The sequence below is a fragment of the Brachyistius frenatus genome, unplaced genomic scaffold (genome assembly GCF_029030835.1).
Source record: "Brachyistius frenatus isolate BFR_SWC_R1_liver_20210118 unplaced genomic scaffold, ASM2903083v1 Contig_281, whole genome shotgun sequence".
Taxonomy (NCBI): Eukaryota; Metazoa; Chordata; class Actinopteri; family Embiotocidae; genus Brachyistius; species Brachyistius frenatus.
Window position 1 is genome coordinate 94,480 of NW_027210880.1, and position 12,998 is coordinate 107,477.

The 12,998-nt window shown below is 47.4% G+C and overlaps 1 protein-coding gene across 1 annotated transcript; it reads left to right on the forward strand.

Annotated features, from left to right (window-relative positions):
- Positions 1–2,590: 2,590 nt before the first annotated feature.
- Positions 2,591–12,637, forward strand: LOC138634890 (calpain-2 catalytic subunit-like). Its single transcript, XM_069722092.1, has 21 exons — positions 2,591–2,882; positions 3,688–3,757; positions 5,464–5,582; positions 6,061–6,194; positions 6,513–6,681; positions 6,789–6,872; positions 6,958–7,043; positions 7,433–7,498; positions 7,580–7,740; positions 8,107–8,276; positions 8,381–8,392; positions 9,613–9,824; positions 9,954–9,990; positions 10,253–10,318; positions 10,731–10,788; positions 10,871–10,935; positions 11,044–11,112; positions 11,225–11,303; positions 12,032–12,148; positions 12,305–12,363; positions 12,447–12,637. The coding sequence occupies exons 1-21, from the start codon at positions 2,646–2,648 to the stop codon at positions 12,468–12,470; spliced, it is 2,094 nt and encodes a 697-aa protein (XP_069578193.1). The 5' UTR covers positions 2,591–2,645; the 3' UTR covers positions 12,471–12,637.
- The last annotated feature ends 361 nt before the right edge of the window (positions 12,638–12,998 follow it).

The following is a 12,998-nucleotide window of genomic DNA, read 5'->3' on the forward strand; positions in this document are numbered from 1 at the left end:
GATCATTTATATAATTAAACTGTTCATGTTAATTTATGCTTTTATTGTGAAGGCAGGATGGGAGGTTTTGCTGCTTCCAACTGCTTCATTCCTGCGGGATGCATCATGTCTCCACCCTGCAGCCCTCAGGCCGGAAACACAGCCTGGACCGGGGTGTCCGGGTCCGGTTCTATTAAATACTCTCAGAAAAAACGGATGTTTCCACAGCTACAGTGTGTGTGTGTGTGTGTGACCCCCAGGTCAGGTTACTTCTGTATCACACCTGTGCTCAGGTGAAAGGTGGGTGGAGCTACACTCCCCTCCAGAGGCCACACTCAGTATCTACATGTGTGTGTTCATAAACATGTTCCAGAACCGGATACGTTTGGATAGAACTTTGAGATCTTAAAAAAGTGTATAAATGAACTGTAAACATTTCGTCTGAACAACGTTTGTTAAACAGTAGTGACAATGTGTAAAATGTAAATAATAACACAGTGTGATGAGTTATAAATCATGTAAACAAATAAATATTTAATGAAAACAAACCAGATGTTGAAACTGAGAAATTTTAGTTTTATGTAGGTAGGTAGGTAGGTATTTACTTTATTAATCCCTGAGGGGACATTTTTTCGCCACAGCAGCATACAGAAGCAATAAGATAATAATAGAAATAATAGAATAAAATAATAGAATAGAATAATAGAAAAGCAATAAAATAGCAGTAAATAGCAGTAGAAAATATAAATATAAAATGCACGGTATATACGGTACATTATATATCTATATATATTATATACAAACAAACCAAGAAACACAGTCAACATATATATATGTATATATATATATACAGTACAGTATATATCTATATATATTATATACAACAAACCAAGAAACACAGTCAACAGTGTTATTGTTGGATGATGGATTTTGCCAGAGGTGAGTTATTGTAAAGTCTTATGGCAGTGGGCAGGAATGATCTCCTGTATCTGTCCTTGTGACAGCGGAGCTGGAGGAATCTTTTAGAGAAAGTGCTCCTCTGTCCCTGCAGCAGGTGGTGGAGAGGGTGGACAGGATTATCCAATATGGACAATAGTTTGTTCAGCGTCCTCCTCTCCACCACCTTTTCCAGGCTGTCCAGTTTGTAGCCGATGATGGAGCCGGCCTTCTTAACCAGTTTGTTAAGTCTGTTGGTGTCACCGGCTCCAATGCTGCTCCCCCAGCAGACCCCAGCGAAGTACAATGCACTGGCCACAACAGACTGGTAAAACATCTCCAGCATCATGCTGCACACATTGAAGGATCGAAGTTTCCTCAAGAAAAAGAGTCGACTCATCACCTTCTTGTAGACAGCATTGATGTTGGTCTTCCAGTTCAGTCTGTTGTCGATGGACACACCCAGGTACTTGTACTCCTCAACCATGTCCACCTCCTCTCCCAGAACTCTCAGCGGTTGTGGAGCCGTCGCCTTCCTCCTGAAGTCGACCACCATCTCTCTGGTCTTGGCCACGTTCAGGAGCAGGTGATTCCTTCCTGCCCACTCCACAAAGTCTCCTGCAGAGTCATCAGAGAACTTCTGCAGATGGCAGGACTCTGAGTTGTACTGGAAGTCAGTTGTGTATAAGGTGAACAGGAAGGGAGACAGAACAGTTCCCTGTGGAGATCCAGTACCACTGACCACCGTATCAGACAGCACACTGCCCAGACGGACAAACTGTGGTCTGCCTGTCAGGTAGTCATTGATCCAGGAGACGGTGGGCGTGTCCACCCCCACCACCCGCAGCTTCTCACTCAGCAGCAGTGGTTGGATGGTGTTAAATGCACTGGAGAAATCAAAGAAAGTGATTCTCATAGATTCACCGGTTCCATCCAGGTGTGACTGAGCTCGTTGTAGCAGGTAGATGATGGCGTCGTCCACTCCCACACGAGGCTGGTACGCAAATTGCAGAGGGTCCAGAGAAGATTTCACCAGATTTTATATTTATAATTTTTTTTTTTTTTTTTTTTTTTAAATGAGCCTTCAGACGCCGATCGGGGCCCACATAGCCCATAGCTGATGGTGTCAGATGATTCAACTGTTTGGTTAGGTTAGGTAGTTACTTTATTAATTATTAAAAAAAAATTCCCCTCGGGGATTAATAAAGTAACTACCTAATCCCCGAGGAGAATTTGTTTCGCTACAGCAGCATACAGAAGCAATAAGATAATAATAGAATAATAGAAAAGCAATAAAATAGCAGTAAAATATATAAAATATAAATTGCACAGTATATACAGTACAGTATATATCCATATATTTGGTTCATTTAAAACATTTTGACTTTTAAAACCTTTTTTGTAGTTTAAAGACATTTGGACGTGTGACTGTCTGAAGGGCCGGAAGCAGTGGTGATGAAGAGTGTCTGTCTGAGGAAGACTACAGATGAAGATCTGCTCTCTGTAAACTGTCCACATACTTTTGGTTGCTTCGGTTTTCTTCCGGTTGCAGGCGGTCTCCTCACAGACATGAAGAATCTGTATAAATTGATATGCCTCCGGGTCTGATCGGGAGGAGGCGCTCCGGAGAAGGTGCAGCTCCCTGGCTCCTCCTCCTTGGGCGGAGGTTTGATGCTCTGAATCTCTGACTCTGAGAAAACTTTTCCAGCCTGAAACTTTGGACCTTAATCATGTCCGGCGTGGCGTCCACTCTGGCCAAGAAACGGGCCCTGGCTGCGGGGTTCGGTACCAACGCCAACGCGATTCGGTACCTGAACCAGAACTTCGCGGCTCTCCGGGCTCAGCATAGTTCCGCCGGGCAGCTGTTCTGCGACCCGACGTTTCCCGCTGCGCCCGAGTCTCTGGGCTTCAATGAGTTGGGCCGCAGCTCGTCCAAGACCCGCGGAGTCACCTGGAAGAGACCCAAGGTAAGAACCGGACCGGACCGTAACTGGAGGTTTTTTTTTGGTGTGCTAGATAAGGAAGTTGGCAGCAGGATACCTGTAGCTGCCAAACTCCCCCTCCCCCCTTCCCTCCCCTCCAGTGATGGAAAAACACAGTTTGGAGCTTCAAACCTTCATCATTTCATCACTTCATCACTTTATCTCTTCATCAGACCTTCATCACTTCATCGCTTTATCACTTCATCACTTAATCAGACCTTCCTCACTTTATCACTTCATCAGACCTTCATCACTTTATCACTTCATCAGACCTTCATCACTTCATCAGACCTTCATCACTTTATCATTTCATCACTTCATCAGGCTTCATCACTTCCTCAGAACTTATTATAATTATAACGGAGTCTGTAAACATGAAGGAAAGATGAGTTGCAGCTCCTCAACATCAGTCATCTGTGTTCATCGCATACCAGAGTCCATTGGAAATATCTGTGATTTTAGGAACCCTGCTGTTGATCTAAAATGTCAGACTGCAGTTTATTACCAGTTCTTCAGAGAGAGTCTGCAGATGTTCGGAATGAACAGATGCGTCACTCTGAGCGGTTTCAGAAGCAGGAAGTGGAGGGCAGAGGAAGAGGAGGGGCTGACTGACAAAGATGAGCTCAGAGATGAAGCTGTGGTGATTCGTTTAAACAGGAAACTGTACCACCATAACTCAGACTGAGGTGGATCCTGATCCTCCTGGGCCCCTGATCCCCGGGGGATCAGAGCATGTCGTTGTTGTTGTTGTTGTTGTTGTTGTTTTCTGACTCTCTCTGACCTCCATCAGGAGCTGGTCTCTAACCCAGAGTTCATTGTGGGCGGAGCCAACAGGACTGACATTTGCCAGGGAGGTCTAGGTGAGTGTTTCCTTCTTGTCCCTGAACGCAGCACAGACTATCCCTGAACGCCTTACAGTCAGCTGATTGCTGCAGGTTATGTGCAGACAGGTAGAAATTGCTCGGGTGAGTCTATCTGGTATTCTGGAGCTCAGAGGTCATGAATGAAATGTCTGACACCAACGAGTTTGAAACAGATGAGATTTGTTGGTGAGGTGTTGGGGGGGGGGGGTGGCGGATCGGTGGGGTGGTGTTGGGGTTGTGGTCTGTTGAACATCACGTGATCGCTGAACCTCGTGAGGCTTCCGTGTGTCAGCTCGCCGCTGCAGAACATTTTTAATGTGAAGCAGCTGAAGCTGTGATTATAAGGCGCCCGACACACTGCGCTCTGATTGGCTTGAGCAGGACAGGAAGCCTGGCAGCTATTGTTGGAGGGCGAGAACCATAAAATCAAACCTATCAGGGAGAGAGAGAGAGAGGGAGAGGGAAGGTCTGAGCTGTTAGGCAGTGAGGGCACACCCTCACAAACACACAGACACTTATGTTTTTCTGCCGCTGTGAGGACAGGAATAAATCACAGAGTCCAGAACCTAGACCCTGAGACCAGGTCTGAATCTTAAACTGTCGCTGAAGTCTGTCCCAGTGAGGACTGGACACGATGTCCTCATCTGTGCAGTCCCCAAAAATATAGACAGACAGAAACACACACACACACACACACGCCCCTGTGTTGTGGTGGATGAGTCAGCGCCATGCCTTGGTTGTGTAACAGTTTTTATTCACATGAAGAAACACTTTAATTGAACATGTTTGTTTCTGCGTGTTGAGTTAAAGTTGGTCAGTCCAGGAATTCAGAGCCGTGTGGGACGTCCTCTGAACAGCATATCGGTGAATGTTTGTGGTAAGAGGCGGTTTAAAGACACACTGAGAGGTTTGTGTGCTGCTCTCTGGGCTTTGAGAGCGTCTCTCCTCCTGAACACGACGACAGGCTCAAACAAACTCTGAACACGAAGAGGCAGTGTGACTTGATAGTTTCAGGACGCTTTTGGAAACCTCACATGATGCTTTTGTGGTTTTCTTCTAAGCACTTTTTCAGAAGTTTGAAAAGGGCGGGTCTCCATTTAGAAAGAATCGTGATACATATTTACATGCACTAATTAGGGGTCAGCATGTTTTCAAGTGTTAACATATTTAATAAAAAAGGACGTTTAAACTTTAACTTTGATGATTCAGTTCATATCGAATGTAACAGAGAAACGACCTGCAGGTGGAGTTGAGTTAAAACAGCTGAGATTGAACCTAACAGAATCAAAACAAAGAGATAAAAGAGGCTCAGGGGCATTAGTAGATGTTTGGAAGTTCCCCCTACAGGCTGCAGAGTTTATAACAAAGGTCTACTACTGCAGCCTGTAGGGGGGCAGTTGTATACTTTTGTTATAAACTCTGCAGCCTGTAGGGGGCAGTAGTAGATGTTTGTTATAAACTCTGCAGCCTATAGGGGGCAGTTGTATACTTTTGTTATAAACTCTGCAGCCTGTAGGGGGCAGTAGTAGATGTTTGTTATAAACTCTGCAGCCTATAGGGGGCAGTTGTATACTTTTGTTATAAACTCTGCAGCCTGTAGGGGGCAGTAGTAGATGTTGATGAATTCTGCAGCCTGTCGGGGGCAGTAGTGAAGCTTCAGATTTGGTTGTTTTGGTGTTACCGAGTATTTCCTTTCTGTCCAGGTGACTGCTGGTTGTTGGCGGCCATCGCCTCCCTGACCCTGAATGAATATGTCATGGCCCGAGTTGTGCCCACCGACCAGGGCTTTGGTGACGATTACGCCGGCATCTTCCACTTCCAGGTAAGAAGTGTTTTATATTATTGTCTCCATGACGAACATTAAATCAATAGAACTGTATTCGTATACCAGTTCTCAGACAGCTAGTGGTTTACAGGAAACTTAGGGGCTCCTGGTGGTCAGAAGGAGAACTGCAGCTATCATTTTCATGATAAATTAAGTCTCCAGTTAGATTCAGACTGACAGGTACCGCTCTGTCCAAACAACAATAGTAACGATTGTTTTCTTCTTTATGTCGCCCACATCGTGTTGAATTCTCTCACTGATGCCTAACGTGATACGTTTCAAATCGTAGAAGAGTTTACAGATGTTTCCCTGTTTAATGACCTCATTAAAACTGAGCTCATTGCAGACTCCGGGTTTGGACCAAAAGATGAAGCTGCTCCACGCTGTCCGTTAAACCTGGAAACAGGAAGTAGAATTCTGTTCGGAGAGACCTTCAAAGTAAATGTCTGCGTTGTGTCTCCTCTGCTGTCCGTAGTTCTGGCAGTTCGGGGAGTGGGTGGACGTCGTCATCGACGACCGGCTGCCGGTCAAAGATGGAGAGCTGATGTTCGTCCACTCGGCGGAAGGAAGGGAGTTCTGGAGCGCCCTGCTGGAGAAGGCCTACGCCAAGTGAGAGCCAGCTGCACCCAAATACACCCAGCTACACCCAATTACAACCAACTACATCCACTTACAGCCAAATACACCCAACTACACCCATCTACAACCAATTACAAACAACTACACACAGCACCCAACCTACACCCACCTACACGCAACTACACCAACTTCAATTCAGCCTACACCCGGCTACACCTGTGGGTGGACGATGTAAACACTGTGGTTGGAGGATGTAAACACTGTGTGGGTGGAGCACTCAGCTGCCACAGGTGGAGGTTTTCTTCGGGTGTAGCTGCTCTGAGTGACAGCTTCCTCCTCTGTGTGCAGAGTGAACGGCTGCTATGAAGCGCTTTCCGGCGGCTCCACCACCGAGGGTTTCGAGGATTTTACCGGCGGCATCGCGGAGAACTACGACCTCAGAAAACCTCCCTCCAACCTGTTCCAGATCATCAAGAAGGCTCTGGAGGCCGGCGCGCTGCTGGGTTGCTCCATCGACGTGAGACCTGTTCAGTCAATGTGATGAAGATGAAACCAAAGGTCAAAGGTCAGCTCTGCTCGGTGCAGATGGAATCTGTGTTGATTTGCGATGTTTTTGTGTCGTAGATCACGAGCGCCGCAGACTCTGAGGCCGTGACTCGTCAGAAGCTGGTCAAAGGCCACGCCTACTCGCTGACCGGCGCCGTGGAGGTGACGTCAGAGTCTGAAAACATCAATGTGACGGTGACGATGTGGAACAGCAGCAGGATGAAAGATGTGTCTGTTTGGTTTCCAGGTGAACTACCGGGGCCGCCAGGAGAAGCTGGTGAGGATGAGGAACCCGTGGGGACAGGTGGAGTGGACCGGAGCCTGGAGCGACGGGTAACTGAACCGAGCAGAACCCCGACAGCTGCTCCGTCATCTGTCCGTCGTCCTGCAGAATCCTCTCATGTTCAGAGACCAATTGAACCTCCGAGACCTTTAAAGCAGGACTCATCAAAAACCTACTGAACCAGACGAGGGGACATGAGAACTGTTGAGACAACAACAGCTGCATCGATGTTTGAACGTACTCTTTAAACCCGTCGTACATTTTATGACGTTTTCTAATCAATGGACCAATTATTTAATGAAACCTTATTTAGAAATCACTTTTCGTACAAACTATCAGGAGGGTAAACACGGACTGGAGGACTGATGAGCACCGGGAGAGTAGCACCAACCAGAAGTTAAAATATCTTCGACAGTCTGTTGTTCTTGTGTTCTGGCAGGTCATCTGAGTGGAACTACGTGCAGGGAGACTGTCCTAATGCCAACGCCGAAGACGGAGAGTTCTGGTAGGAACAACAGTGCCATTACACACTTCCTGTTTGTGTGTCGCTGCAGAGTGAGACCTCCTCTCTTCCTTAACTCTGCAGGATGTCCTATAACGAGTTCCTGCGTAACTACTCTCGCGTCGAGGTGTGCACGCTGACCCCGGACGCCATCGACGATGACTCCGTCAAACACTGGAGCGTCAGCAAGTTTGATGGCACCTGGAGGAGAGGCTCCACGGCCGGAGGCTGCAGGAACCACCCCTGTTAGTACCGAGTCTAATGGACTGTTAGTACCGAGTCTAATGGACTGTTAGTACCGAGTCTAATGGACTGTTAGTACTGAGTCTAATAAACTGTTAATACAGAGTCTAATAAACTGTTAGTACAAGGTCTAGTGAAATGGTATAAACGTAAAAACAAAAAAAGGTACATTCCTATTATTTGAAGGTAAAAGGATTTATAAGTAAGAAAGGCCCTGATTGAAGGCTCCTCAGATCTAATGTAGGTTGTCTCCATGTGACGGGACCTCAGCAGGACTCGGGAAGGTTCTGTCCTCCCCTTTAAGGGTTCTTTGGGTCAGTTTCTGGGATGTCTGACCGGAGATTTAAATGTTCTTGTTGTTCCTGCAGACACGTTCTGGACGAACCCTCAGTTTGTGATTAAGCTGGAGGAGGAAGACGATGACCCCGATGATGGTGAGGTGGGCTGCAGCTTTGTGGTCGGTCTGATCCAGAAGAACCGCCGGAAGCTGCGTAAACAAGGGGAGGACATGCACACGGTCGGGTTCGCCATCTACGACGTGAGCAATGGAGACGTTTCAGCTCTTAACGCATTCAAGAACAACTGAACGTGTTTGTTGTTGCTCAAACTCATTTTCCTCTTCTCTTCTTTTTTTTATTTCAGCTTCCACAACAGGTGAGCCTCAACCTTTGTCCCCTCAGGTTAAAGGTTAAAGGTGTAAATATTCTGCCCTCCCAGGACACCTCTGACCTTTTACATTCACCTGCAGTGATGCTTCGGTGATATCAGGAAACGCCTCAACACTACAGTCATTTGAATGATTTGAGTGACGGCCTTCACAATAAGAGCCTCTGTTGAACAGACCACCGAGATGTTTCCTGTTTGTTTGTGATCTTGTTTAAAAATCAGAAGACCACTGAGTCGCTGCTCACGCTGTCTGTCGGGTGTTCTGGTTTTACCTACTGTCTGTTGTTAGTCTTTATGCTAAGCTAAGCTAACAGTTTCCCTCAGTTTCCAGTCTTTATGCTAAGCTAACAGTTTCCCTCAGTTTCCAGTCTTTATGCTAAGCTAACAGTTTCCCTCTGTTTCCAGTCTTTAAGCTAAGCTAACAGTTTCCCTCTGTTTCCAGTCTTTAAGCTAAGCTAACAGTTTCCCTCTGTTTCCAGTCTTTACGCTAAAATAAGCCAAGCTAACAGTTTCCCTCTGTTTCCAGTCTTTAAGCTAAGCTAACAGTTTCCCTCTGTTTCCAGTCTTTACGCTAAAATAAGCCAAGCTAACAGTTTCCCTCTGTTTCGTCTTTAAGCTAAGCTAACAGCTTCCCTCTGTTTCCAGTCTTAATGCTAAGCTAACAGTTTCCCTCTGTTTCCAGTCTTTAAGCTAAGCTAACAGTTTCCCTCTGTTTCCAGTCTTTATGCTAAGCTAACAGTTTCCCTCTGTTTCTAGTCTTTAAGCTAAGCTAACAGTTTCCCTGTTTCCAGTCTTTAAGCTAAGCTAACAGTTTCCAGTCTTTATGCTAAGCTAACAGTTTCCCTCAGTTTCCAGTCTTTATGCTAAGCTAACAGTTTCCCTCTGTTTCCAGTCTTTAAGCTAAGCTAACAGTTTCCCTCTGTTTCCAGTCTTTATGCTAAGCTAACAGTTTCCCTCTGTTTCCAGTCTTTATGCTAAGCTAAGCTAACAGTTTCCCTCTAAAGCTCAGATGTTAGACAGTCATTAAACGCACCATCAGTCCTTCCTCTCAAACTTCTTAATGTCAGTGAGGTATAAAATACAAGTGGACTGAACGTGTCGTGGACGTTCATTTCAAACTGCTGATTGAAATGAGTTGAAGGTTTGTAGTTTGAAACCTGCAGCGTGGCTCAGAGCCAGAACCGTTCTAAAGATCTGTTCTCCTGCAGTTCCACGGGAAGCAGCAGGTGCACCTGGACAAGAACTTCTTCCTGACCCACGCCCAGACGGCGAAGTCAGAGACCTTCATCAACCTGCGGGAGGTGAGCACCCGCTTCAAGATGCCGCCCGGAGAGTACCTGGTCGTCCCGTCCACCTTCGACCCAAATCTCAACGGGGACTTCTGCATCCGCGTGTTCTCAGAGAAGCAGTCGGAGACCCAGTAAGACCTTGAGGAGGAGGGACAGGGGGGGGACACTTGGGACCTGGACTCTGCTTCCTGTTTCCTGTGTCATTGTTGATGTAATGAGAGCAGATGTGTTGTAACGTTTGTGTGTCTCTGTCCCGGCAGACCGTGTGACGACCCCGTCAACGCCGAGCTTGACGATGTGAGTGACGCTTCCTTTACTTCCTGTTGGGGCATTAATATTCAGATTATTGATACTTTCGTGCATTAATATTCAGATTATTGGTGCATTAATACCTGGATTATTGATCCTTTGGTGTCAGTGTGAATGGACTCCGATGATGATGATGATGATGATGATGATGATGATGATGATCTGCTGCTGCTTCATCTCCTCTCAGCTCAGTTTGCCGTGTTGAAAATGTGGTTGATGTTCTGATCGTTGCCATGGTGTCTGTCTCCAGGAGACGGTGTCCGACGACGAGGTGGACGCAGGATTCAGAGGCCTCTTCTGTAAACTCGCCGGAGACGTAAGTCCCTCACAGCGGGGTGTGACATCACTTCCTGTGTGTCGAGAGCCAATCAGCGCCAGCGGCTTAGTGTCCAGGTGAACTAGTTGCCCTCCATTACAGTTGGTTCACTCTGATCAACTGGACGAGTCACTGACGGTCATCTGACGCATCCAGCTGATACACAAAGACACGTCACTCAGCGGCAGCGCCATGGCGACGCAGGGAGAGACGTTTCTGTGGAGTCAGCCGCTCTGACCCAGAATGCCAACACGGCTGAAACGCCTGAAACACACCCGAGATACACCTGTGACACGGGGCAGAAACCGGACCTTTTGTTCTCGACATAAACGTGCTGACAGGAAGTGTGATTCACCGCCTGACGCGCGTTGTCGTCAGGCAGCTGATGGGCCGCTCTCTGGTTGTGTTTCAGGATATGGAGATCTCGGCGGTGGAGCTGAAGTCCATCATGAACAAGATCGTCGCCAAGCGTGAGTCGAGGCTTCGACACGTTGAACAGGAACAGGAACAGGAAGTGCTTTGCGCGTCTGACGTCCTGTTTTCTTTCAACAGGAACCGACATCAAGACGGACGGCTTCAGCTCGGACACCTGCAGGATAATGGTGAACCTGATGGACGTATCCTTCCATTCAGCTCGGTCCTGACCGACGTCGCGTTGTTGTGTTCCGTTTTCAATGAGAAGCCCGTTGCCGTGGCGACACTGTGATCTTTAACCCCCGCAGCAGGACAGCGGGAACGGGAAGCTCGGCCTCGGGGAGTTCGCCACGCTGTGGAAGAAGGTGCAGCGATACCTGGTGAGACGTGACCTTTGACCCCCGAATCCAAAACGTGTGCTCGCGCTCCGATGAGTTTTACGGACGTGTACGAACGCGTGTTTCCCGTGTGTGTGTGTGTGTGTGCGCGCAGTCGATCTACAAGAAGAACGACTCGGATAACTCCGGGACGATGAGCACGCCAGAGATGAGGGTCGCCTTCAAAGATGCAGGTCGGTGTCTGAACGACCTCTGACCTCCTCCACATGTTGTTGTTGTTGTTGTTGTTGTTACAGGACTGGAAGCCCGTCCAGTTTCCCGTCTGCTGGTCTCCGAGCGCTCGTTAAAATCGCTCGTTTCTTGAATGTGGTTTGGTGCAGAGATTCGGTGAAACGAGGAGTCGCTCTAACCCGAGAGGACGTCGAACTCCTGCAGCTTCCAACAAACCGTTGTTTTTACAGGAGACACAGAGACGAGACGTTTACTGTGATTGGTCCACGTCAGAGGAGACTCCTTGTCTGATTGGTTATCAGCAGAGATGATGATGTCGTCAGAAAATTGAAGTCGCACTGAATCTGAGCACACGTGTTTCATGTGTGTCACTTCTGAACCCTGTTTAGTCAGCCAGCTAGTCTTCTTCTTCCTCCTCTTCTTCGTCTCTTCGTGTATCTTGTCTTTGTCTCTCTCAGCACTAAAACAATGCATCCGTTTCTCTCTGCTGCTGTCTGGACTTTACTGTCAGTGAACTGATGGAGATGGTACGTTACATCGTTCGTTAGCAGTGTTAGCATCGTTAGTAGTGTTAGCAGAGTTAGCATCGTTAGCAGTGTTAGCATTGAGTTGAGTTCATTTTAACTTGACGTCCAGACTGAAGCTAGATGTTTTTCGGTGTCCCTGTTAGCATGTTGGTGCTGCTAGCTCCATTAGTGGTTCCTCGGTGACTTCTGCGTTCCTCCTCCAGGTTTCACCCTCAACAACAACATCTACCAGCTGCTGGTGGCTCGATACTCGGACCCCGACATGACCATCGACTTCGACAACTTCGTGGGCTGTCTGATGAGGCTGGAGATGATGTTCAGTGAGTCGGCGCTTCACTTCGCCAACTGAAAACAGAAACGGGCCGGCGAGGAGGCTAGCTCGCCCGCCACAGTGTTTGACGAGCGTCCGCGTTTTTTATGTCGCCGCGACTTAAAATGCGGCAGAAAAACTGACGTCCGTCCATCTTTCTCCTCAGAGGTCTTTAAGAAGCTCGACCCTCACGAGAGCGGCTCCATCGAACTCGACTTCACGCAGGTGAGAACGAAAACGCAGCGACGGTCCGTCTGCAGGCGTGAAGCCGGAGACTGACGGCCGGTTTTGTGTTTCTCTTACTGCAGTGGTTGAACTTTGCCATGATCTGAGCCGGAGCCGGAGCCGGAGCCGACGGTGCTGCTGCAGCACGCCGCGTTCCCGTTCACAGCCGCCGCTTCAACTCCTGTCGCCGCTAATGTTTTACATCTGTTTTATAATCGACACTACCAGATATGACGGTCTATGTAAAGTCAATAAACCTTTCAACAACCTCCGATCAATGAGTCACTGATACGATCGCATTCATGTTGGACCCACGGCGGCTTTAGCCTAGCTTAGCATAAATACTGAAAGCGAAGGGAAATGTTAGCCTAGCTTAGCATAAATACTGAAAGCAAAGGGAAATGTTAGCCTAGCTTAGCATAAGTACTGAAAGCAAAGGGAAATGTTAGCCTAGCTTAGCATAAAGAATGTGTTGGCCTTAGCGGAAAGAAGAAAAATAACTGCCAATTTTTGCTCAAATTAGCAGAGAAGCTAACGTACCTTTTGGTCAGTAAAAACAACCAACGACACAAGGAAAAAAAAAATATTTCAATGCTAACTTACTACTTTTAAGACCACAATAAAACCCAGAGAAC

Coding starts and splice junctions, on each gene's coding strand:
- LOC138634890 (XM_069722092.1), top strand. CDS start 2,646: ATGTCCGGCGTGGCGTCCACTCTGGCCAAGAAACGGGCCCTGGCTGCG. Junction 10,319..10,730: donor TCTGTAAACTCGCCGGAGAC/GTAAGTCCCTCA, acceptor GTTGTGTTTCAG/GATATGGAGATCTCGGCGGT. Junction 12,149..12,304: donor GAGGCTGGAGATGATGTTCA/GTGAGTCGGCGC, acceptor CTTTCTCCTCAG/AGGTCTTTAAGAAGCTCGAC.